General features: G+C 45.5%; 1 protein-coding gene across 4 annotated transcripts in view; it reads left to right on the forward strand.

The window, feature by feature from the left end:
• Nucleotides 1-4,795: 4,795 nt before the first annotated feature.
• Nucleotides 4,796-25,975, forward strand: part of LOC122938067 — a 100,649-nt gene continuing 79,469 nt past the window's right edge. The window contains exons 1-4 of one of the 4 annotated variants that reach the window (XM_044293348.1): nt 4,796-4,967; nt 6,612-6,653; nt 13,413-13,481; nt 17,818-17,830. In XM_044293348.1, coding sequence (XP_044149283.1) covers nt 13,428-13,481; nt 17,818-17,830 — 67 coding nt within the window. In that variant the 5' untranslated portion in view covers nt 4,796-4,967; nt 6,612-6,653; nt 13,413-13,427. Of the gene's footprint in view, nt 4,968-6,611; nt 6,654-13,410; nt 13,482-17,817; nt 17,831-21,652; nt 21,964-25,975 lie in introns of those variants that run through there. The other 3 variants (XM_044293347.1, XM_044293350.1, XM_044293349.1) reach the window with 3 other exon arrangements.

Here is a 25,975-nt window from a genome sequence, read left to right on the forward strand (position 1 = left end):
ACACTGAAGGCATAAAAACTATGAATTAACACATGTGGAATTATATACATAACAAAAAAGTGTGAAACAACTGAAAATATGTCATATTCTAGGTTCTTCAAAGTAGCCACCTTTTGCTTTGATTACTGCTTTGCACACTCTTGGCATTCTCTTGATGAGCTTCAAGAGGTAGTCACCTGAAATGGTTTTCACTTCACAGGTGTGCCCTGTCAGGTTTAATAAGTGGGATTTCTTGCCTTATAAATGGGGTTGGGACCATCAGTTGCGTTGTGGAGAAGTCAGGTGGATACACAGCTGATAGTCCTACTAAATAGACTGTTAGACTTTGTATTATGGCAAGAAAAAAGCAGGTAAGTAAAGAAAAACGAGTGGCCATCATTACTTTAAGAAATGAAGGTCAGTCAGTCCGAAAAATTGGGAAAACTTTGAAAGTGTCCCCAAGTGCAGTCACAAAAACCATCAAGCGCTACAAAGAAACTGGCTCACATGCGGACCGCCCCAGGAAATGAAGACCAAGAGTCACCTCTGCTGCAGAGGATAAGTTCATCCGAGTTACCAGCCTCAGAAATCGCAGTTTAACAGCAGCTCAGATTAGAGACCAGGTCAATGCCACACAGAGTTCTAGCAGCAGACACATCTCTAGAACAACTGTTAGGCTGGTTTCACACGGGCGTTGCGGATTGGGGCCGGATGCGTTCAGAGTGCGTTCAGTGAAACTCGCACTATTTTGCAAGCAAGTTCAGTCAGTTTTTTCTGCGATTGCGTTTAGTTGTTCAGTTTTTTCCGCGCGGGTGCAATGCGTTTTGATGCGTTTTTCACGTGTGTGATAAAAAACGGAATGTTTACAATCAAAATCTCTTAGCAACCATCAGTGAAAAACGCATAGCACCCGCACTTGCTTGCAGATGCAATGCGTTTTTCAAGCAGCCCCATTCACTTCTATAGGGCCAGGGCTGCGTGAAAAACGCAGAATATAGAACATGCTGCGATTTTCACGCAACGCAGATCTGATGCGTGAAAAACAACGCTCATGTACACAGACCCATTGAAATGAATGGGTCAGGAGTCAGTGCGGGTGCTATGCGTTCACGTCACGCATTGCACCCGCGCGGAAAACTCGCTCGTGTGAAAGGGACCTTAGGCTGCGTTCACACGGGCGAGATTTCCACGCGGGTGCAATGCAGTAGGTGAACGTATTGCACCCGCACTGAATCCTGACCCATTCATTTCAATGGGGCTGTGTACATGAGCGTTTTTTTTCACGCATCACTTCTGCAATGCTTTAAAATCGCAGCATGTTCTATATTCAGCATTTTTCACGCAGCCCTGGCTCCATAGAAGTGAATGGGGCTGCGTGAATAACGCATTGCATCTGCAAGCAAGTGCGGATGCAATGCGTTTTTCACTGATGGTTGCTAGGAGATGTTGTTTGTAAACCTTCCGTTTTTTATCACGCGCGTGAAAAACGCATTGCACCCGCGTGGAAAAAACTGAACAACTAAACGCAATTGCAGACAAAACTGACTGAACTTGCTTGCAAAATGGTGCGAGTTTAACTGAACGCACCCTGAACACATCCGGACCTAATCTGTCACGCTCGTGTGAACTCAGCCTTAGGGTCCATTCACACGTCCGCAAAATGGATCCGCATCCATTCCGCAATTTTGCGGAACGGGTGCAGACCCATTCATTTTCAATGGGGCTGGAATGTGCTGTCCGCATCCACATTTGCGGATCCGCACTTCCGCATCCGTGTTTCCGTAAAAAAATAGAACATGTCCTATTCTTGTCCGCAATTGCGGACAAGAACAGGCATATTCTATTAGTGCCGGCAATGTGCGGTCCGCAAAATGCGGAATGCACATTGCCGCTTTCCGTGTTTTGCGGATCCGTGGCTCCGTGTATCCGCAAAACACGTTGCGGACGTGTGAATGGAGCCTTAAGAGGAGACTGTGTGAATCAGGCCTTCATGGTAGAATATCTGCTAGGAAACCACTGCTAAGGACAGGCAACAAGCAGAAGAGACTTGTTTGGGCTAAAGAACACAAGGAATGGACATTAGACCAGTGGAAATCTGTGCTTTGGTCTGATGAGTCCAAATTTGAGATCTTTGGTTCCAACCACCGTGTCTTTGTGCGATGCAGAAAAGGTGGACTCTACATGCCTGGTTCCCACTGTGAAGCATGGAGGAGGAGGTGTGATGGTGTGGGGGTGCTTTGCTGGTGACACTGTTGGGGATTTATTCAAAATTGAAGGCATACTGAACCAGCATGGCTACCACAGCATCTTGCAGCGGCATGCTATTCCATCCGGTTTGCGTTTAGTTGGACCATCATTTATTTTTCAACAGGACAATGACCCCGAACACACCTCCAGACTGTGTAAGGGCTATTTGACCATGAAGGAGAGTGATGGGGTGCTGCGCCAGATGACCTGGCCTCCACAGTTACCAGACCTGAACCCAATCTAGATGGTTTGGGGTGAGCTGGACCGCAGAGTGAAGGCAAAAGGGCCAACAAGGGCTAAGCATCTCTGGGAACTCCTTCAAGACTGTTGGAAGACCATTTCAGTTGACTACCTCTTGAAGCTCATCAAGAGAATGCCAAGAGTGTGCAAAGCAGTAATCAAAGCAAAAGGTGGCTACTTTGAAGTTGTTTCACACTCAGTTGTTTCACACTTTTTTGTTACCGTATGTATATAATTCCACATGTGTTAATTCATAGTTTTGATGCCTTCAGTGTGAATCTACAATTTTCATAGTCATGAAAATAAAGAAAACTCTTTGAATGAGAAGGTGTGTCCAAACTTTTGGTCTGTACTGTAGGTTGCTAAATGGCTGCTAGCACATCCGCAATACCCAGTCCCCATAGATTTTATACATATGCTAATTAACCTGCAAACGGCCAGGAACTCCACGGAATCCGATCCACGGGTTCCGATCCGTGCTTCCGCACCGCATCACTGGGTTTGTCGACACATTCAATGGGTCCGCATCCGTGATGAGGGGTGCACATGGCCGGTGCCCCGTGTTTTGCAGACCTGCCGTATGCAGGCTGCAATACGGCGGGGCAACAGCCGTGTGCATGAGCCCTAAATGTGATATACACCTAAATTGTCTTTAGAAATGAAAAATCCCTTTTTTTTTTTCGAATCTAAACCACTTACTAATAAGTCTAAATTCCTTCTGTCATGCATCACCCCCTTGTTAGTATAGTCTCTCTACATCACTGACATTATGCCACTACACTCCAATGCAGCTTGTAATACAGGGGCACATAATCCAACATATTCATCATTATCCCTCAAGTATGCACTGTGGTTTTCGACACAGCTGCAGATGGACACATTGGGACACGTGCCCCTCCACCAGCAGCTGTATGGGACGGGAGCAGTATATAGGACCAGCCAGAAACACCACGGAAGCACTCCGTAGTGCTAACGTGGGGTTCCGATCCAAGTGATTGGGTCGGCGTGCGGGTTGCACACGGCCTGTGCCCAGTGTATTGCAGACCCGGCGTATGTGGACCGCGGTCGTGTGAATGCACCCTTCAGGCGTCATGCACACGGCCATTGCCATATTGCGGCCCGCATACAGCGGGTCCGCAATACAAAACGGTCACCGGCCGTGTGCACCCCGCACATGGACCCAATCACTTGAATGGGTCCGTATCCGGAGCTGCGGTGTGGAACAGAGGCACGGAACCCCACGGAAGCACTATGGCCTCCACACTGCAAAAAAATAGTAAATTTTTTTACGATGTGGACGGATCACGGACCCCTTCAAGTTGAATGGGTGTGGATCCGTTGCGGCTGCGTACTTCCTTTCCGTGTCCGTTCCATTTTTTTTTTGCGGACCGTATACGGAACCATTTATTTCAATGGGTCCGCAAAAAAACAGAAGGTACTTTGTGTGCATTCCGTTTTTTGTATTTCTGTTCTGCAAAAAAAAAATAGAACATGTCCTATTCTTGTCCGCATTACGCCAGCTGTTCCGCAAAATACGGAATGCACACGAATGTCATCCGTATTGTTTGCGGATCCGTTTTTTTGCAGACCGCAAAATACATACTGTCATGTGCGAAAGACCTTAGGGCTCGTTCACACGACTGTTGATCCTCTGTGCCCTACCGTGGGCCAGCCGCATGCAGTTCGTTAACCCATTTACTTGAATGGGCCCGCGATCCGTCTGTTTTGCAAAAAGATAGAGCAAGGTCTATCTTTTTGTGGTGTGGAGGCACAGAACGGAACCCCAGGAAGCACTCCGTAGTGCTTCCATGGGGTTCCGTTCCGAACCACATCTCCATATTTGCGGACCCATTCAAGCGAATGGGTCAGCATCCGTGATGCAGAATGCACACTGCCGGTGTCCCGTGTATTGCGGACCCGCAGAGCCCTTACTCTGTTCATGTATTATTATTTTTTTTTTCACTTTTTATAGAGTGGGTTACACACTACATACACTCCTGTACAGTCTATCTCCATTTTGAATTTACAATTTCTTTAACTGGAAAACGTCACACATTGTTGGTTTCCAGAGGTGAACCTCTGCGCCTCCAAACTACTACTGCTCCTTTAGAATCCATGTTTAAGGGAGGGCAGAATACAAGCTGACGTTCTCCAGGGTAACCATTACTTCCGGATACCCGTCTTATCAGTCAATTCATGTATCCTTACAGTAAACCATCTAATCCTAAGAACGAGGGACGGAAAGTCTCCCTCTAGTATTGCTTCTCTCCCCGCAGACACAACCAGCGCTGCCTGCACATGCGCAGTTACTGTGGTAGCGCGCTTTACGGCACTACAGTCAGTCAGGTCATGGAAGCTTTCTTCCTAGTACTGTTACATGCAGGTTTGTGCTAACATTTCCAGCCTGCTGATAACTATCACCTATTGAGCTAGTAACGTATATCTGAGGCGGAGGAGAAGGCACTGGTAACAGGGAGCGGTACCGCAGCCGCACGGAGCAGGTATTGTATTGTGTATATTACTACCGAATGTAACCGCAGCTGGAGTCTGCCTGACGGCTTTTCCAGGCTCCTCAAGTACATGAAAGCTTTTACAGTTTACAAACGGTATTTTCTCATAGATTTCAGGATCTCTGCTGTCCCACAATAGAACCTTCCATGGTTTATAAGGAGCTGTCATGTGGTGAGCACAGGCGCTGATCCTCTGGCTTCATCCACATCACCGTCCATATTTTGGTCCACAAAGTATGTTTACCTTGTGTGTGTGTTTCTCATTCCCATGAAGAGGGAGGGCTATTCTCAGCCGCCATACAGACTGGAATAGGACATGCGATCCACTATAAATACAGGTGTGCATGGCCCATAGAGATGAATGGGTCAGTGAGGCTCTGGGACCAGGACACATTGCCATCCGCTGGGAGCAAATCGTGAAAGTTTCTATTGAGTGACAGCAAGCAAAGAACTTGGCATTGATATAAAAAGTGTATTGGAAAATTGTAACTTTGAAAGCTGAACAAGGTGTAGCGACTGATTCACATGACCAATCGGGTCGGGAAACCCTGTCTGCGTGTTGACCATCCATGACCAAACTGACTGTATCATAGTCATTTATGATGTATTCAATTTCTGATTGTGAAATCTATTGAACTGACGTGAGTACAGTACCAGAAATCCGCGATCATCTATGAACGGACTGCACCATAAATGACCATGACGCAGCCAGGTCAAGGGAGCCACGGGGACACACACACCTTGTTTCCCGGGTGGATCGTGGTCATGTGATTCAGCCCTTACTCCCATAGAAGTCAATGGGAGCTATGCAACCAACAGAGCACAGCGAGGTTGCAAATTACACTTCATGAGATTTTACCCCTACTTTTTTTTCCCCTCAAAATGCAGCTTGCGTTAACAATGAGGTAGATTTTGGGGTGTTTTCCCATCTTCTCTATAGGGTTGGCAAAAACACATTTAAAAATAATGTAAAAAATGTCTATCAAAATAAAGCCACCAAAAAAAGCTTGTAAGAAAGGCATGAAATTCATATCTTTTTTTTTTTTTTTTTTATAAGCCAGAAAAAAAACCACTGCACTCAAATCTGTGTAAGGCCCCATGCACACGGCCGTTGTTCACGGCCGTGTGCGGGCCGTGGAACCGCGGCCTGGATCCCTCCTGAGAGCAGGAGCGCACGGCGTCACTGGTTGCTATGACGCCGTGCGCTCCCTGCTGCCGCCGCAATACAGAGATACACTGGTATGATCTATACCAGTGTATTACTGTACTGTGCCGGCAGCAGGGAGTGCACGGCGTCATAGCAACCAGTGACGCCGTGCGCTCCTGCTCTCAGGAGGGATCCAGGCCGCGGTTCCACGGCCCGCACACGGCCGTGAACAACGGCCGTGTGCATGGGGCCTAAGAGTGTAAGGCGTCATGCACACGACTATATGTATTTTGCGGCCCACAAAAAATACAGATGACGTCTGTGTGCATTCCGTATTTTGCGGAACAGAACAGCTGGTCCCTGATAGAACAGTGCTATCCTTGTCTGTAATGCGGACAATAATAGGATATGTTCAGATTTTTTGAATAACGGAAATACGGACATATGGAAACAGAAAGCACACGGAGTAACTTTTTTTTTTTTTGCAGAGCCATTGAAATGAATGGTTCCGTACACGGTGCAAAAAAAACGTAAGGGACACGGAAAGAAAAATAAGTTTGTGTGTATGAGGCCCAAGCCTGGGTTCAAGTCACGTTTTTCCCATCTGTAAAAAGTATACACCTTAAATGGAGGCCTAACCCTAAGTTCACACCTGAGCGTTTTACAGCGCGTTCCTACTCGCTGTAAAACGCTCAACAAGGAGAAACCAATGCTTCCCTATGGGAACGGTTCTCACCTGGGCGTTTTACAGCGCGTACGATCGCGCTGTAAAACGCCCGACGCTCAAACAAGTTCTTGAGCTTTTTTTTGGGCGTTTGTCGCACGTTCCCGTACATAGACTTTCGGGAACGCGCGACAATGTGTGTTCGCTTGTCTCTGTATGCGCGATTGTAAACGCCGGTACAATCGCGCATACAGAGCGCTTGTTTCAGAACACTCAGGTCTGAACCCAGGGTAAGGCTGATACTTTACAATGGCATATGTTCCATTGTAAAAAAATAAAATAAAGTATACTTTCTTTTGCCATTGTAAAAAATGTTTTCCATTTCATCCACCATGACGGCCCACATTGAGATTGACCCTTGACCTCTGTAGGGGCAGGAACACATAGAGAGTTTAAGAACCCCTCACCCCTCCACCTCCTCAGTGCTTTCCTGCCCCTACAGGGGCCAACACGTGGAGAGGATCCTCCTCAAGGAGGATTGCATCGTTATTTCCTTTGCAGGTTCTCCAGCTGGCCTCCCGCGGCATGGGCTAAGGCTGGCCAGCTTGGAGCATCGAGGACCCTCGTCTTGGCCTATGCCGAGGCCTGTGGTCCTCCCCCATACCTCTTGCACTTCCTTCCCTCCTTAGGGAAGCAGTCGGGAGTGCCGGCTTCACGGGCACGCGGTATGCGGCGTTCTTTCCTCTGGGCATGCTGTGCGCTTGTGACCGGCTGGGGGAGCAGGTGCGGCGCATGGAGCGCTCAGGAGGCAGGCCGGACGTTGCACGTATCCTCTCATAGGCTCGTGCGGCGCCGGCTCTTGCCGTCACTAGGGGCGCAGCTAGATGACATCAGACGCCGGGAGATTTGAAAAGGAAGAAGACCGCGGTTCCCTCCAGCCCTTGCCTGCTGCACCGCGATGTCTGAGACACCTGCTCCCCGCCAGGAAGGCCCTGATCCCACTGCTGCCAGTACCGTGAGTCCCCTCCTGGGGGGTAGATATTTCAGTCTCCTGTCATTGAAATACTAATTGTGGCATATCTGGTTGCTTCCTCACTCCAGGGCAGCAAGGAGTCAAAATCAAAATCCAAACTCTTAAAATGCTGCGCTTGCTCTAAGCGTCTCCCTGAGAACTACAAAAAAAGGTTGTGCAAATCTTGCACATCGGAAATTTGGAAGGAAGAACAACCAGATATACTGTCTGAAATGAAATCTTTTATTGCGGACGAAATTAAGTCCTCTTTAGCCACCTTGTCTGCCCCCGCTAGTACTCCCATCCCCTCCAAGAAACGCAAATTGTCCGCTATCTCCTCTTCCGAGGGTGAAGATGTTGAAGTGGCTTCCACCTCATCCAGACAATTTCCTAATGTGGAACCCTTGTCTGACAGGGAAATTCCGGACGAGGATAAAAAATATTTCTTCTCCGCTGACGAAATGGAGGAGCTGCTGAGAGCAGTCAGATCCACAATGGGTATCGAAGATACCCCCAAACCCCGTACGGTACAGGACGAAATGTTTGGGGGTCTTAGATCCAAATCCTCTATAGTTTTTCCCATTAATGAAAATATAAAGGAGATGATAATGGAAGAATGGTCAGACCCGGAGAAAAGATTAGGCGTTCCTAAAGAGTTCAGAAACAGGCTCTGCTTTGATCCGACTGAATGCAAACTTTACAATCAGACTCCTAAAGTGGATCTACAGGTGGCCAAGGTAGTAAAGAAGACCGCCCTACCCTTTGAAGACTCCTCACAGTTGAGCGATCCTATGGATAGAAAGGCAGATGGGCTCCTAAAAAGATCCTGGGAATCAGCCATGTTTGGGGTCAAAACTAATATCGCTGCTACCTCCGTTGCCAGAGCAATGTATATATGGCTAGGGGAGTTGGACGAACACCTGAAAAATAAAACCCCAAGAGAAGAGATCAGATTTGCTCCCTCTTCTCCGCTCCGCCACAGCATTTTTGGCCGATGCCTCTGCAGAGTCGATCCGTTTCTCAGCCAAGGATGCGGCTCTTTCTAATGCAGCCCGGCGGCGTTATGGATGAAGGCCTGGTCCGGGGACAAGGCTTCCAAGGCCAAACTTTGCTCCATCCCCTTTTCCGGGGAATTTGTCTTCGGTCCCACTCTGGATAAAATCCTAGAGGGGGCGGCAGACAAGAAAAAGGGGTTCCCAGAGGAGAAAGATTCTAAAAAGAAGCCCTTTCGTCAATTCCAGCCTCAGCAGAGATCCTACAGGGGGAAAGGGAAAACCGGCCGATGGAGCTATCCCAAAGGAGGGAGAGGAAGAGGCTTCATCCTCAATCCCCAAAATAGACCAAATAAACAGCAGTGACGCCAGAGTAGGGGGGCGACTGATGGGTTTTCTATCTTCCTGGAAACAGGTAACCTCAAATCCCTGGGTTCTAAATGTAATCTCTCAGGGCTACAAGATAGAATTCACATCAGTCCCCCCCAAGAAGATTCTGCATCTCACCCCAGCGCAGGTCAGAACTTCCAAAAATTTGGCAGGGCGTCCAAGACCTCTTGGACCTAGGGGTGATTCAGAAGGTCCCTATCCCAGAGGAAAGGGTTTTATTCCAGCCTTTTTTAAGTAAAAAAACCCAGACCAATCCTTTCGCACTATTATAAACCTAAAACCCCTAAACAAGTCCATTCTATACAGGAGGTTCAGGATAGAGACCATCCCATCCACAATTCCCCTGATCCAGAAGGGGGCGTTCATGTCATCAATCGATCTAAAGGCCGCCTACTACCACGTCCCAATTCATCATCTCTCTCAGAAGTATTTAAGATTTGCTCTAAAGGGTCCAGACGGATCAATCCATCACTTTCAATACGTGGCCCTTCCCTTCGGTATCTCCTCGGCCCCCAGGGTCTTCACAAGGGTCGTAGTAGAGATGGTGGCCTATCTTCGTCAAGAGGGAGTTACAATCATCCCATATCTCGACGACTTCCTGATTCTGGGCAAGACAGAGTCCGAAAACCTCCGGGCAACTCAAAGATTCTCGGAATTCTTAAAAAATCTCGGCTGGATCATAAATCTAAAGAAATCCACCCTAATCCCATCCAGGAGAATAAGGTTCCTGGGTGTGGAACTGGACTCATCCCTGTTGAGAACTTTCCTCCCTCAGGACAAGGCCACTACTCTGACGGAAAAGATCCGAGCGTTCCAGAGGACTCGCAGTTGCTCCATCCGGAAGGCCATGAGTCTCCTGGGAAGCCTAACCGCCTGCATTCCCTCGGTTGCTTGGTGCCAAAGCCACACAAGGGTGATCCAGAGTTGGATCCTAGGTATCTGGGACGGGAAGCAAGTAAGTCTGGACAAGACTTTCCGGATTCCGCAGACAGTAAAGACAGACCTAGACTGGTGGAAAGAAAGAAGAAGACTGCTTGGAGGCCTACAGTGGCAGAACCATCCGGCCGTTCAGGTAATCACGGACGCAAGCCTCGGAGGCTGGGGTGCAAAGATAGGAGATCATCTTCTGCAGGGCTCCTGGCCAGCCGAGATAAGAGTCAGATCTTCAAACTACAGAGAGCTGTATGCGGTCCTGGAGGCGTTATTAAGGGGAGAGAGTCTTTTAAAAGGACGACACCTAAGAGTAATGTCCGACAACACCACAACGGTGGCTTATCTGCAACATCAAGGAGGGACAAAGTCACGGCCTCTGGGTGCGATAGCAAGAAGAATCTTCTCCTGGGCAGAAGAGAACGTCTTATCTCTCTCCGCCATCCACCTAAGGGGCTGCGAAAACACGATAGCAGACTTCCTGAGCAGGAAGATAATAGATCCAGGAGAATGGTCTCTGAACAGGGATATCTTCCAGAAGATCTCGGAAAGATGGGGCCGTCCGGAGGTAGACTTGTTCGCCTCCAGAAAAAATGCGCAGGTGGAATGCTTCTGCTCCCTAAACCTAGAGGACAGACCCTGGGCGATCGATGCCCTGTCAATACACTGGAATTGGAATCTGGCCTACGCCTTCCCCCCAATACCTCTTCTACCCCGGGTCATCCAGAAGCTCCTAGGGGAACCAACTACTCTGATCCTAATAGCCCCTTTATGGCCAAAGAGGAGTTGGTTCTCCACTCTGAAACAGCTATCGCTGGAGGATCCTTGGGAGATCCCTTTCCAGAGGGATGTTCTAGTCCAGGGCCCTCTACTTCATCCAGACCCCGGGATATTCAAATTGTCAGCCTGGATCCTGAGAGCGAGACGTTGAGAAACAGGGGTCTTTCGGAAAAGGTGATACTTACCCTAAGGGCCAGTAGGAAAAAGGTGACGTCTGCCATCTACCTAAAGATCTGGAAGAGATACTGTTCTTGGTTAGGAGTGGAGCGCCCAGACACCTCCTCCCCTCCCATCAATAGGATCTTGGACTTTCTGCAGTGCGGCTTGGAATTGGGCCTAAGACCTAGTACTCTGAAAGTCCAGGTTTCTGCTCTCAGCTCTTTTTATGACTGCAGCCTAGCTAGTCACAGATGGATCAGGAGGTTCTTTAGAGCGGTTTCAAGATTGAGACCCTCTCTGAAATCCAGAACTCCTACTTGGGACCTTAACATCGTCCTAGAGGGACTAACAAAACCTCCCTTTGTACCGTTATCAGAAATCTCTTTAAAACACCTTTCCCTAAAAACTGCTTTTTTGATTGCTATCACCTCAGCCAGACGTATTGGAGAGATCCAGGCCCTTTCTTGTAGGGAACCCTACCTTCAGATCACATCCGTTTAACTCTCGATCCAGGTTTTCTCCCAAAAGTAGTCTCCCCCTTTCATCAAGAACAGGAGATCTTCCTACCTTCCATCCCCAGATCTGAATCTTCAGGGTCTAGCGTTAATTTACATCTCTTAGATGTCAGGGATACAGTTATCCAGTACCTGGATTCTACCAAAGATTTTAGGGTTGATAACAATCTCCTTGTTCAGTTTTCGGGGAAAAGTAAGGGAAAGAAACTAGCTAGGTCTTCCATAGCCAGATGGATCAGATCCACCATTGAATGTTGTTACAGGATCCAAAATAAACCCAGTCCTGATAATGTTAAGGCCCACTCTACTAGGGCCACTGCCTCCTCTTGGGCTGAGAAAGGAGGAGTCTCGCTAGACCAGATTTGCAAGGCTGCAACCTGGTCAAGCGCTAATACCTTTGTAAAAGATTCGAATGAAGCTCTTTTCGGCCGGAAGGTTTTACAGGCGTTATCCCCACCCTCTTAGTTATCTGTTATATCTCAATGTGGGCCGTCATGGTGGATGAAATGGAAAAACCGCAATTAGACTTACTGGTAATTCCGTTTCCTTGAATCCACCATGACGGCCCATACTATTCCCCTTCCCAAAAAAAAAAAAAAAGGGATATATACTTACAAATATATTTTTCATATATACGTACTTTAGGATAAATAGGAGTTTAAGGGTATGAATTAATATCCTTTTACTTTTGTTCCACCTTTTCGGGTAATTGTAAAGCACTGAGGAAGTGGAGGGGTGGGGGGTTCTTAAACTCTCTATGTGTTCCTGCCCCTACAGAGGTCAAGGGTCAATCTCAATGTGGGCCGTCATGGTGGATTCAAGGAAACGGAATTACCGGTAAGTCTAATTGCGGGTTTTTTTTCCCCCCCCAGACTCTGCAGGATACAGAAACGTGGTGTGCTACGTTTTTGTATCCTTTTTTTCCCCCTAACGTATACGTTAAACGGAGGCATAAAACGTGATGTGCCTAATTAGGGTGGGTTCACATTTTCTTCTCCTATGAATCAGACAGATAAGAAATGGTGTTATGTTCCATAAGTGTATGAGTTAAAAGCAGAAAACCATGACCAAAATAGCACACTGCTGCCAACTCTTAAAAAAACTTAACATATTTATTGATACATGATTAATTAAAACACATATAACTAGTAAGACAAACAATCCACAAAATGGATGCCATATTCAGGTGAGAGTCATAAATGTAACTCGGGGAAGTGGACTATGCATAAATAGCACAAAAATTATAACCGTACAAAAGTCCATTCCACGTAAAACATGAAAATACAGACCCAAATACAACACACACATTCCCCAGCACATGTTTCGCTTCCTCAGGGGGATTCCATTTTTGTGCTATTTATGCATAGTTCACGTCCCCAAGTTTCATTTATGACTCTCGCCTGAATATGGCATCCATTTTGTGTATTGTGTGTCTTACTAGTTATATGTATTTTAATTAATAATGTATTAACAATTTTCACAAAGAGTTGACAGCAGTATGCTATTTTGGTCGGTGTTTTCCCTCTCAATTTGTGACAAATGGTGATATTCGCACATCGATTGACTTGATCTGATTTTTCATGGTTCATGTGGCTAAAAAACTTTGCTTTCAATCAGACTTTTATGCTCCTCCCACATGCCACAGATTGGAGCTAGGTGCTTGAAAATGTGATAATCTGCAGATCTTAGCGACAGCTTCTACTTCTTTGATTTTCAAAATTTTACATATTTTAATTCTGGTGTTGAGGAGTGTGTTTATAAGTGCTGGTCTAACTTTGTTTTTAGGATAGATATATATATATATATATATATATATATATATATTTCATTATAATTTTTTTCCATAGGTCTGAAGTTTAAAAATGAGCCACTTAGAAGAGCAGCAATGTAGTCCACAAGTGAAAAACATGTCCAAGGTATTCATAACTCTTTGTAGTTACTATGAGGCCAAAGTGCTTTTAACCTCATCCTGATCCATCAGAATTTTGCTTTTAGCAGCACTGCAGACTATGACCATCGACTATGATAGTCACCAGGCGGGAAGAGATTGTGGGGTTCAGGTTGTGGAGGGTGATGGCCTCTGCACCTTTATGTTTGTATTTCATGTTTAAGCCTGTCATCCAGTCTTCAGTGTTGCCCAGAGCTGGTACTTTTCCCCTATATTATTTAATAATGTGGCTGAAGCCTTCCTGAGTAAGGGCTCATGCACACGACTGTGTGCTGGTCGGGCCCATTCTGCGGACAGCAACATGCGATCCACAAGGCACGGGCATCGACCGCGGGGCAGTTGCATGCGGATCACGGATCCATTCACTTGAATGGGGTCCACGATTCGCATGCACTACTTTTTTGCGGTGCGGAGGCACCGCCAGAAATGCCACGAAGCACTTCGTAGTCGTTCCGTGGGGTTCCGATCCATGCTTCTGCACCACATCTCTGGGTTTGCATCCGTGATGAGTAGTGCACACGGCCGGTGCCCTGTGTATTGCGGACCTGCCGTATGCGGGCTGCAATACGGCGGGGCAACAGCTGTGTGCATGAGCCCTAAATGCGATATACAGGTCCTTCTAAAAAATTTGCATATTGTGATAAAGTTCATTATTTTCTGTAATGCACTGATAAACATTAGACTTTCATTTAGAATATAGAATATTTGACACAGTCCTGACCTCAGTATCTGAGGAAAGGGATTTAGGAGTAATTATTTCAGAAGACTTAAAGGTGGGAAGACAATGTAATAAAGCAGCACGAAATGCCAGCAGAATGCTTGGATGTATAGGGAGAGGTATAAGCAGTAGAAAGAGTGAAGTGCTTATGCCGCTGTACAGAACACTGGTAAGACCTCACTTGGAGTATTGTGCGCAGTACTGGAGGCCATATCTCCAGAAGGATATAGATACTCTAGAGAGAGTTCAGAGAAGAGCTACTAAACTGGTCCATGGATTGCAGGATAAAACTTACCAGGAAAGGTTAAAAGACCTTAAAGGGTTTCTACCACTTGCATATCACATATTTGGTGATCAGACACTAGCGATCCGCTAGTGTCTGATGTACCATACAAGCTAATTATTACATTAATCCGTTCGGCCCATACCTCAAAAAAAGCACTTATATCTTTATGCAAATGAGCCTCTAGGTGCTATGCAGGCGCTTTTCCAGCACCTAGAGGCTCCGTCTACCTTGCAGTTTGCCGCCCATCGCCTCGCTCCAGCACGCCCATCTCTTACCGTATTCGATCCTCCCCCTGCTTCAGCCTTCAGAAATCCCGCGCCTGCGCCGTTCGTCGCGGCATTCGGAGGCATTCGGCGCAGGCGCAGTCGATGTCTGACCGCTCCGTGCTCAGACATTTCCACTGCGCCTGCGCCGATGTCATCGGCGCAGGCGCAGTGGAAATGTCTGAGCACGGAGCGGTCAGACATTGACTGCGCCTGCGCCGAATGCCGCGACGAACGGCACAGGCGCGAGATTTCGGAAGGCAGAAGCAGGGGGAGGATCGAATAGAGTTGAAGATGGGCGTGCTGGAGCGAGGCGATGGGCGGCAAACTGCAAGGTAGACGGAGCCTCTAGGTGCTGGAAAAGCGCCTGCATAGCACCTAGAGGCTCATTTGCATAAAGATATAAGTGCTTTTTTTGAGGTATGGGCCGAACGGATTAATGTAATAATTAGCTTGTATGGTACATCAGACACTAGCGGATCGCTAGTGTCTGATCACCAAATATGTGATATGCAAGTGGTAGAAACCCTTTAATATGTATAGCTTGGAAGAAAGAAGAGACCGAGGGGATATGATAGAAACTTTTAAATACATAAAGGGAATCAACTCGGTAAAGGAGGAGAGCATATTTAAAAGAAGAAAAACTACCACAAGAGGACACAGTTCTAAATTAGAGGGGCAAAGGTTTAAAAGTAATATAAGGAAGTATTACTTTACTGAGAGAGTAGTGGATGCATGGAATAGCCTTCCTGCAGAAGTGGTAGCGGCAAATACAGTGAAGGAGTTTAAGCATGCATGGGATAGGCATAAGGCTATCCTTCATATAAGATAGGGCCAGGGACTATTCATAGGATTCAGATATATTGGGCAGACTAGATGGGCCAAATGGTTCTTATCTGCCGACACATTCTATGTTTCTATGTTTCATATATTTTAGATTCATTACACACCAACTGAAGTAGTTCAAGCCTTTTATTGTTTTAATATTGATGATTTTGGCATACAGCTCATGAAAACCCCAAATTCCTATCTAAAAAAATTAGCATATCATGAAAAGGTTCTCTAAACGAGCTATTAACCTAATCATCTGAATCAACTAATTAACTGTAAACACCTGCAAAAGATTCCTGAGGCTTTTAAAAACTCCCAGCCTGGTTCATTACTCAAAACCACAATCATGGGTAAGACTGCCGACCTGACTGCTGTCCAGAAGGCCATCATTGACACCCTCAAGCAAGAGGGTAAGACACAGAAAGAAATTTCTGAACCAATAGGCTGTTCCCAGAGTGCTGTATCAAGGCACCTCAGTGGGAAGTCTGTGGGAAGGAAAAAGTGTGGCAGAAAACGCTGCACAACGAGAAGAGGTGACCGGACCCTGAGGAAGATTGTGGAGAAGGACCGATTCCAGACCTTGGGGGACCTGCGGAAGCAGTGGACTGAGTCTGGAGTAGAAACATCCAGAGCCACCGTGTACAGGCGTGTGCAGGAAATGGGCTACAGGTGCCGCATTCCCCAGGTCAAGCCACTTTTGAACCAGAAACAGCGGCAGAAGCGCCTGACCTGGGCTACAGAGAAGCAGCACTGGACTGTTGCATGTCATTCGGAAATCAAGGTGCCAGAGTCTGGAGGAAGACTGGGGAGAGGGAAATGCCAAAATGCCTGAAGTCCAGTGTCAAGTCCCCACAGTCAGTGATGGTCTGGGGTGCCATGTCAGCTGCTGGTGTTGGTCCACTGTGTTTTATCAAGGGCAGGGTCAATGCAGCTAGCTATCAAGAGATTTTGGAGCATTTCATGCTTCCATCTGCTGAAAAGCTTTATGGTGATGAAGATTTCATTTTTCAGCACGACCTGGCACCTGCTCACAGTGCCAAAACCACTGGTAAATGGTTTACTGACCATGGTATTACTGTGCTCAATTGGCCTGCCAACTCTCCTGACCTGAACCCCATAGAGAATCAAGACCCAACACTCTGGATGAGCTTAAGGCCGCTATCGAAGCATCCTGGGCCTCCATAAAACCTCAGCAGTGCAGTCATTTCTGCAAAAGGATTCCCGACCAAGTATTGAGTGCATAACTGAACATAATTATTTGAAGGTTGACTTTTTTTTGTATTAAAAACACTTTTCTTTTATTGGTCGGATGAAATATGCTAATCTTTTGAGATAGGAAATTTGGGTTTTCATGAGCTGTATGCCAAAATCATCAATATTAAAACAATAAAAGGCTTGAACTACTTCAGTTGGTGTGTAATGAATCTAAAATATATGAAAGTCTAATGTTTATCAGTACATTACAGAAAATAATGAACTTTATCACAATATGCTAATTTTTTTAGAAGGACCTGTACACGTAAATTGTCTGTAGAAAAGAAAAATCCCTCCCCCTCGAATCTAAACCACTTACTAATAAGTCTAAATACCTTTTTCTGTCATGCATCACCCCCTTGTTAGTATAGTCTACATCACTGACATTATGCCACTACACTCCAATGCAGCTTGTAATACAGGGGCACATAATCCAACATATTCATCATTATCCCTCAAGTATGCACTGTGGTTTTCGATGCAGCTGCTGATGGACACATTGGGACACGTGCCCCTCCTTCAGCAGCTGTATGGGACGGGAGCAGTATAGCAGATTGTGCTAACTAGGAGGTGGTTCTTCAAAGGCATTGATTATGCTGGTACCAGTGCACAGAAATATTAAATGGCCCATAATAATGCTATATACAGCACATCTTGAAAAATAAACAGATAGTGGGATCCAGCAGCATGGACTACTCAGTGTCTGTGCTACATACCAGGGATCGGTCAGTCTCCTGGAACCTCCACCTATCGGAAGAGGGGTTCTTCAGTCATTGGCAGTTCACTTACATATAAGGATTGAAGCAATCCCGATTCTTCAGATAGGTTGAGATTGTTGCTTTTCAGACTTATTATAAATACTTTTCAGTCTGCATGTATTTGGTTGATGTTTTAACTAATGTTTTTTTTTTTATTTCATTTTTTTTCACATTATTTGGAATTTATTGTACAGAAAAAAACTCAAAGTAAGTATATAATCTGTATAATTGAAGTATTTTTCATATTTTGTAAACTTGATTTATTGGATAGTATAGAACATAAGAGAAATTAATGTTCCAAAGGAAGACCTGCAATACACATAGAAATTAGCATAGTATCATCCAAAAACAATTATGAAATGATCCTTCTACTGGGGAATATTACATAATAAGTAAAACACGTGGCACGGGTGGCACCAGACAATTATCAGCCCTTCTACAACAGAAATTCCCTGATGGAAGGAGATGGAATCACAGGGGAATATGAGATAAGTGGTGATCAACACCTTCAGAAATTTATTTGGGCAGTTTCTATGCATAAAGATCCCCCAATATAGTATTATCGCTACCACTAAGTTTCCTCACGGAACTGGATGATTATTGCCTGTCCATCAACCGCATTGGTAGATTTTTTTTGATTGTTCCCACATGCAAAATTAGTTATTGTAATAATATGTAAGGGATTTTCAATTTTTTTTTATCATTAAAATTTGTGTCACTTGTTATGCTTAAAAGAAATCTATCAGCTCAAAAATCAATTCCCTTTTTCCCTGTCACCATGAACTTGGACTACCATCTGCAGTACTACATGAGTAGTATTGCCGTTCAGATCGCTGCTTTTTTTATTTACCTAATTGTTCCCCCATTGTCAGCGCTCAAACCTGTGCTGAAGTACATTGCCAGGACTGCCATGTGCACATGCACAGGAGTCCTCTCCATCATGATAGAGCAGCACAAAAGTCCAGACTGTATTTCAATGCAGCTTTGAACACTGACAGGGGGAAATGGGGGTAGTAGGAAAGTAAATGCGAGTAGCGAAGTGATCTGCAGTACTATTTATGCATTGCCGAAGATTATAATCCAGGATCCCCTTTAAAACAGATTCCCTTACAGTCCGGGTTCACATCTGCATTGTGAACTCTGGCACTGTAATCCGGTCACTATATCCACCCTACATGCCAGCTTTCATTCAGACACAAAATTCTACACGCAACATTTTTTGTCTGGCTGAAAGTCGGCATTTATGCTGGAACGCGGCCAGTTTACCGACAGATCCCATTGCAATGAATGGGGAAATGGCGATGCATGGTGGTATCTGGATATGCTGGATTCAGTGAACTCCAGCAGTCTGTTCCTCTGCCGGAGAGATAAACCTAGTCTAAGCATTATGCCTTGTACAGTAAATGTTTCTTTGTAAAATGTGGAGAAATTAATATTTTATCTGTGTGCTCATGAAGATTCAAGTGCGCCGTGGGCACTCCCCCTGAAATATTACTTCTGGCTCTGAAATGCAGCACATGCACAGGACAGCCCGTAGTCCTGGCCTGGACTGTACTGTGTATGCACTGAAATTTGTAGAGTTGGTGCAGGTGTGGGGCTTCAAAGCCAGGAGTGATGGTGCAGGGGAAGTCTGGCCTGTAAATCAAAATATGAATAAACTGAGTAAGTAACTGGCTCAGTAATATAAAACAGAGGATGGTTATTAACAATACACACTCAGATTGGGTCACTGTCACTAGCGGGGTACGTCAGGGGTCAGATAGGGCCTGTGACCTCAGGGGTCAGAGGCCCTATCCTCTTCAATATATTTATTAATGATCTTGTAGAAGGCTTGCACAGTAAAATATACATTTTTGCAGATGACAATAAACTGTGTAAAGCAGGAATGCCTAACCTTCAGCCATCCAGCTGTTCCAAAATTACAACTCCCAGCATGCTGTAATAGCTCTAGGCTGTCTAAGCATGCTGGGAGTTGTAGTTTTGCAACAGCTGGAGGGCTGCAGGTTGGGCATCCCTGGTGTAAAGTAATTATCACGGAAGAGGACAATATACAGCTACAGATGGATCTGGATAGTTTAGAGGCTTGGGCAGAGAAGTGGCAGATGAGGTTTAAGACTGACAAATGTAAGGTTATGCACATGGGAAGGAATAATGCAAGTCACCCGTACATACTAAATGGTAAAACACTGGGTAAGGCCTTATTTATTCGTCAGTGTTTAATTGGTGATTTCAATCAGTGATTTGTGAGCCAACACTAGGAGTGTAGGCCACACAGACCTGCAAGATCTGCACCTGTTCTGTGTTTAGAGCTGCACCTGGTTTTAACTCAAAATAACTGATGGAAATCCCTGACCGAACACTGTGTGAATAAGGGCTCATTTACACTAATGTGTTCTGTCCGCATCTATTGCTCCATTCCGTGGCCCCGCAAAAATTATGAGTCCTGTCCTATTCTTGTCCGTTTTGCGGACAAGAATAGGCATTTCTATAATGGCCTCATGTTCCGTTCCCATGCCTTCCCTTGAGCGGAAGGCACACGGGCGGCATCCATTTTTTTGCGGATCCGCAAAAAAGGCCTAACACTGACATGAAAAGGGACTTCAAGTGGACAGCAAACTAAACTGCAGAAACCAGTCGGGCAGCTGCTGCCAAGGCCAATAATATAATGGGTTGCATCAAATGAGGCATAGATGCACGTGATAAGAACATAGTCCTACCACTTTACAAATCGCTAGTCAGACCACACATGGAGTACTGTGTACAGTTCTGGGCTCCTGTGAACAAGGCAGACATAGCAGAGCTGGAGAGGGTTCAGAGGAGGGCAACTAAAGTAATAACTGGAATGGGTGGACTTCAGTACCCTGAAAGATTATCAAAATTAGGGTTATTCATTTTAGAATCATCTATTTATCCCCAGGACTGTGACTGTGACAAGGGAACATTCTCCGCATCTGGAGGAAAGAAGGTTTCTTCCTTTAAAGAGAACCCGCAACCACAAAATGCACTGCAATCTGAAGGCACCGTGTTATAGAGCAGGAATAGCTGAGCAGACTGATATATAGTTTTGTGGGAAAAGATTCAGTAAATCTTGTAATTTACACATGTATAGCTTAGCTTTTTCTAATTCCTGTGAACAGCTATTGGTACAGGAAGGAGGGGTTATAAGTCATTGATAGCATTGTTGTATAAGTGTGCATACAGAGATAGCTGTCAGTCACTGGTAACACCTCCTCCCTGTACCGATAGCGCTTCACAGGAAGTGGAAAAAGCAAAGCTATACATGTGTAAATTACAGATTTCACACTAGTGTTCGCGTGTCCGCTTGTGAGCTCCGTTTGAAGGGGCTCACAAGCGCCCTGAACTCATCCGTCCAGCCCTAATGCATTCTGAGTGGATGCGGATCCGCTCAGAATGCATCAGTTTGGCAGCGTTTGGCCTCCGCTCCGCTCAGCATGCGGACACCTGAACGCTGCTTGCAGCGTTCGGGTGTCCGCCTGGCCGTGCGGAGGCAAGCGGATCCGTCCAGACTTACAATGTAAGTCAATGGGGACGGATCCGTTTGAAGATGACACAATATGGCTCAATCTTCAAACAGATCCGTCCCCCATTGACTTTCAATGTAAAGTCTGGACGGATCCGTTCAGGCTACTTTCACACTTAGAATTTTTTTTACAATATAATGCAGACGGATCCGTTCTGAACAGATCCACCGTCTGCATTATATGAGCGGATCTGCTCTGAACGCAAGTGTGAAAGTAGCCTTACCAAAAAACTATTTTAATATGGTCAACCTCGCCTGTTCTATAACATTTGACTTCAGATTGCATTGCATTTTGTGGTGACAGGTCTTCTTTAACATAGAAGAGGATTCTTTACGGTAAGAGCAGTGAGACTATGGAACTCTCTGCCTGAGGAGGGGCTGATGGTGAGTTCGCTAAAAGAGGCGCCTGGATGTATTTCTGGAGGGTAATAATATTACAGGCTATAGTTATTAGATTTCTTGAGAAGGGTCATTGATCCAGGGAGATCATTCTGATTTCCTGACTGGAGTTGGGAAGGATTGTTTTCTATTAAAATGAGGACTTCTACCAAATTAGTTTTTTTGCCTTTCTCTGGCTCAACATGCAGGATAACAGGATGAACTGGAAGGACTGATGCCTTTTTTCAGCCTAACAAATGTTACTATGTAAAGCAGAGTGAGAGGTGCTTGGCAGTGAAAGCAGCAGAGCGATGGTGCATCTAACTGCATGCCTCTGCCCAGGTTGCTCTTGAATCCTCAGGAGCATAAAGATAAAAGATGAATTGTTCCACATTACAGCAGTGGATTTTTGCAAAGAAAGGTATGTCTATTGCATGGAGAAACCAGCCCTACAAGGCAGTATGCTTAACTGGGAAGTGATATTTGATGACTTGCCCTCAAGAAAGCCCAGCAGGCCATACCTTGAGCACTTCCTACTGAGAAGAAGTGACAATAATTGATTTAGTAGAACTAATTATGGTATGTTACGTGTGCCAAGGCATGATGCACAATACGATTCTGGTATCACAAGCCAATATGCACATTGTTGTAGAAAAATTAATAGTTGTAATCAGCTTGCATCAAAGTTTGTGTAGGGAAAAAGGTAAATCCATCTCCATTAGATGCCGCAGTTAGAGACAGACCCAGGTGCTACCATCTTGATTGAATTCTTGCTGAGCACTCCTCCCGCCTTGCTCAGTGTGTTCCCTTTTATTTACTAACAAAAGGTGTAAAAGTGGCTGGCCCAAGACATGGATGCAGGAAGTGATGACATACAGGAAGTGATGACATAGGAAGACAAGACACCATCATTTAGAATAACATAGCCAGCTAACAAACACATGTATACAATAATCTTCCATTTCCACTGGAGCAAACTTTATCCAGCCTTGCTCAGTGATCAATTCCAAATAAAGTTACTATGATCCACATGCAGGTTTATTTACAGTACAGCGTCATTATCTCCAGCGGCTGATCAGGTGCACTAGAGACAACAAACGCACGTTCCTTTAGTTTATATTGTTCTCTTAACAAATGCATGCACGACAAGCCAATAAATCCGCGTCTTGCGTGGGGGCCCTAGCCGGCGGCAATACATGAGCCAACAAGACACTGCTCTGCTGAACACATCAGTCTCCCCCGGCCCACAGCCCAGTGCTTAGCACATGGACCATTCGCCGATGGAGACCCCTGCGCCCAGCAGCTGTGACAAGACATACCTTGGAAGATATCCACTCCAATGGTTTACCCTGACACTGAGAGACATGATGACAATACACAATATATTAAATACACATCCTAATAAAATTTCCAAAACAACATGCTTGTCTATATGAGGCCTACTAGATTAGAGGCGGCAGAACTCTCCCAAGACGTATCTAGTTAAAATCCCTTGAGGTCAGGTTTGGGAAACAGTATGTGCATTCCAACTTGAATAGGGTTAACATTGAGTTAGAGTATGATTGAGAAGGCACAAGAGTAAGGCTACATGCACACGACTGTATGTGTTTTGCGGTCCGCAAATTTTGAATATGCAAAAAACACAGATGATATCTGTATGCCAACGTTTTTTTTTTTTTTGTTTTTTTTGCGGATCCATTGTAACAATGCCTAAAACAGAAGACAAGAATAGGACATGTTCTTTTTTTTTTTTTTAACGGGGCTACGGGACAGACATGCTGATGCAGACAGCACATGGTGTGCTGTCCACATTATTTGCGGACCCATTGAAATGAATGGGTCCGCATCCTATCCGCAAAAAAAAAAACGGAACGGAAACGGACAACGTTCGTGTGGATGTAGTCTAAAGCTTTTAAACCTCTGCCTGTGTTGCATGGTTTGAGAACTGTTCGAATCTGTTTTATTAACCACCTCAGCTCCCCTAGCTTAAACCCCCTAAATGACCAGACCACTTTTTACAATTCTGCACTACACTACTTTCACGGTTTATTGCTCGGTCATACAACTTACCACCCAAATTAATTTTACCTCCTTTTCTTCTCACTAATAGAGCTTTCATTTGGTGGTATTTCATTGCTGCTGACATTTTAATTTTTTTTGATATTAATCGAAATTGACCGAAACTTTTGCAAAAAAATGACATTTTTCACTTTCAGTTGTAAAATTTTTCAAATAAAACTACATTTCTATATAAATTTTTCTCTAAATTTATTGTTCTACATGTCTTTGATAAAAAAATGCAATAAGTGTTTATTTATTGGTTTGCGCAATAGTTTTTATTTTTTGTCACAAGTTAGCGTAAAATGATTGTAAGAAAAAAATAATAATAAAGTCTCATATTCCACTAACTTGTGACAAAAAATAAAATTTTACATGAACTAACCATACCCCTCACGGAATAACTTGGGGTGTCTTCTTTCCAAAATGGGGTCACATGTGGGGTATTTATACTGCCCTTGCATTTTAGGGGCCCTAAAGCGTGAGAAGTAGTTTGGAATCCAAATGCGTAAAAATGCCCTGTGAAATCCTGAAAGTACTCATTAGAAATTAGTTCCCTTTGCGCATCTTGGCTGCAAAAAAGTGTCACACATGTGGTATCACCGTACTCAGGAGAAGTAGGGCAATGTGTTTTGGGGTGTCTTTTTACATATACCCATGCTGGGTGAGAGAAATATCTCTCTAAAAGACAACTTTTCCCTTTTTTTTTTTTTTTTATACAAAGTTGTCATTTGACAGAGATATTTGAAGTCCACCCCTTCCATGAGCGAATTATAGTCGTGGACCAAGAGGGGCTTTTCAATGACTCCAGTTGCTCGTTCAATTTGGATTGTCGTGTCTGTGTGAATGGAGAAGAGCATGTAAACGTCACGCTTGTCTCTCCATTTCACCGCGAGCAGTTCTTCGTTACACAAGGCAGCCCTCTCCCCCCTTGCAAGATGGGTGGTAACGAGCCGTTGGGGGAAGCCCCGGCGACTAGGTTGCGCGGTGCCACAGCAGCCAATCTGTTCTAAAAACAAATGCCTGAAGAGGGGCACACTTGTGTAAAAATTGTCCACATAAAGATGGTACCCCTTGCCAAATAAGGGTGACACCAAGTCCCAGACTGTCTTCCCACTGCTCCCCAGGTAGTCAGGGCAACCGGCCGGCTCCAGGGTCTGATCTTTACCCTCATAGACTCGAAATTTGTGTGTGAAGCCTGTGGCCCTTTCACAGAGCTTATACAATTTGACCCCATACCGGGCGCGCTTGCTTGGGATGTATTGTTTGAAGCCAAGACGCCTAGTAAAATGTATATGGGACTCGGCTATGCAGATGTTTTGCTCAGGGGTATACAAATCTGCAAATTTGGTGTTAAAGTGGTCTATGAGGGGCCGAATTTTGTGGAGCCGGTCAAAAGCTGGGTGGCCTCTGGGACGAGAGGTGCTGTTGTCACTAAAGTGCAGGAAACGCAGGATGGTCTCAAATCGTGTCCTGGACATGGCAGCAGAGAACATGGGCATGTGATGAATTGGGTTCGTGGACCAATATGACCGCAATTCATGCTTTTTTGTCAGGCCCATGTTGAGGAGAAGGCCCAGAAAAGTTTAAAATTCGGGAACTTGGACGGGTTTCCACCGGAAACATGGCATAAAATCTTCCCGGGTTGGCGGCTATAAATTGAGTGGCATACCGGTTTGTTTCTGCCACGACTAAGTCCAAGAGCTCCGCAGTCAAGAACAGCTCAAAAAACCCCAGTGCCGATCCGATCTGAGCTTTCTCAACCCGAACTCCAGACTGGGTGGTGAAAGGGGGAACTACTGGTGCGGCTGAAGTTGGGGGCTGCCAATCAGGGTTTGCCAGCACCTCAGGGACTCTAGGGGCTCTACGGGACTGTCTGTGCGGTGGCTGCGACGGGGGAACTAATGCACGTGCCACCGTACCAGCTTTAACTTCCCTTCTGGTGCTCGCCACTTCACCATATTCTACGGCAGTGCTAGTACTAGGTCCAGGATGGGCTGCGCTGCTGGTGTATGCCTCACCACATAATCCGACAACGCCAGCCCCCCTCTGCTGCCCTTGAAGCGGCTCCTGCGCAACCTGTGGTCTAGCAACACGGGGCCGGGTACGCCTGGTGGTATCAGGGACCTCAACCTCATCGTCTGAACTTTGGGTCAGACTGCCACTGCTTTCTACAGGTTCGTATTCTGACCCTCTAGATTCGTCAGATGAGGGTTCCCATTCCTCATCCGACTGGGTCAGAAGCCTGTAGAACTCTTCAGAAGAATACCCCTTATCTGCCATTTGGACAACTAAATTTAGGGGGTATTCCCTGAGACTGCCCAAGAAAAAAAGCAAGCCTGTCTTACAAATGGGAGGTTAGCGAAGTACCGGAA

Source organism: Bufo gargarizans, chromosome 5, assembly GCF_014858855.1.
Source record: "Bufo gargarizans isolate SCDJY-AF-19 chromosome 5, ASM1485885v1, whole genome shotgun sequence".
Taxonomy (NCBI): Eukaryota; Metazoa; Chordata; class Amphibia; order Anura; family Bufonidae; genus Bufo; species Bufo gargarizans.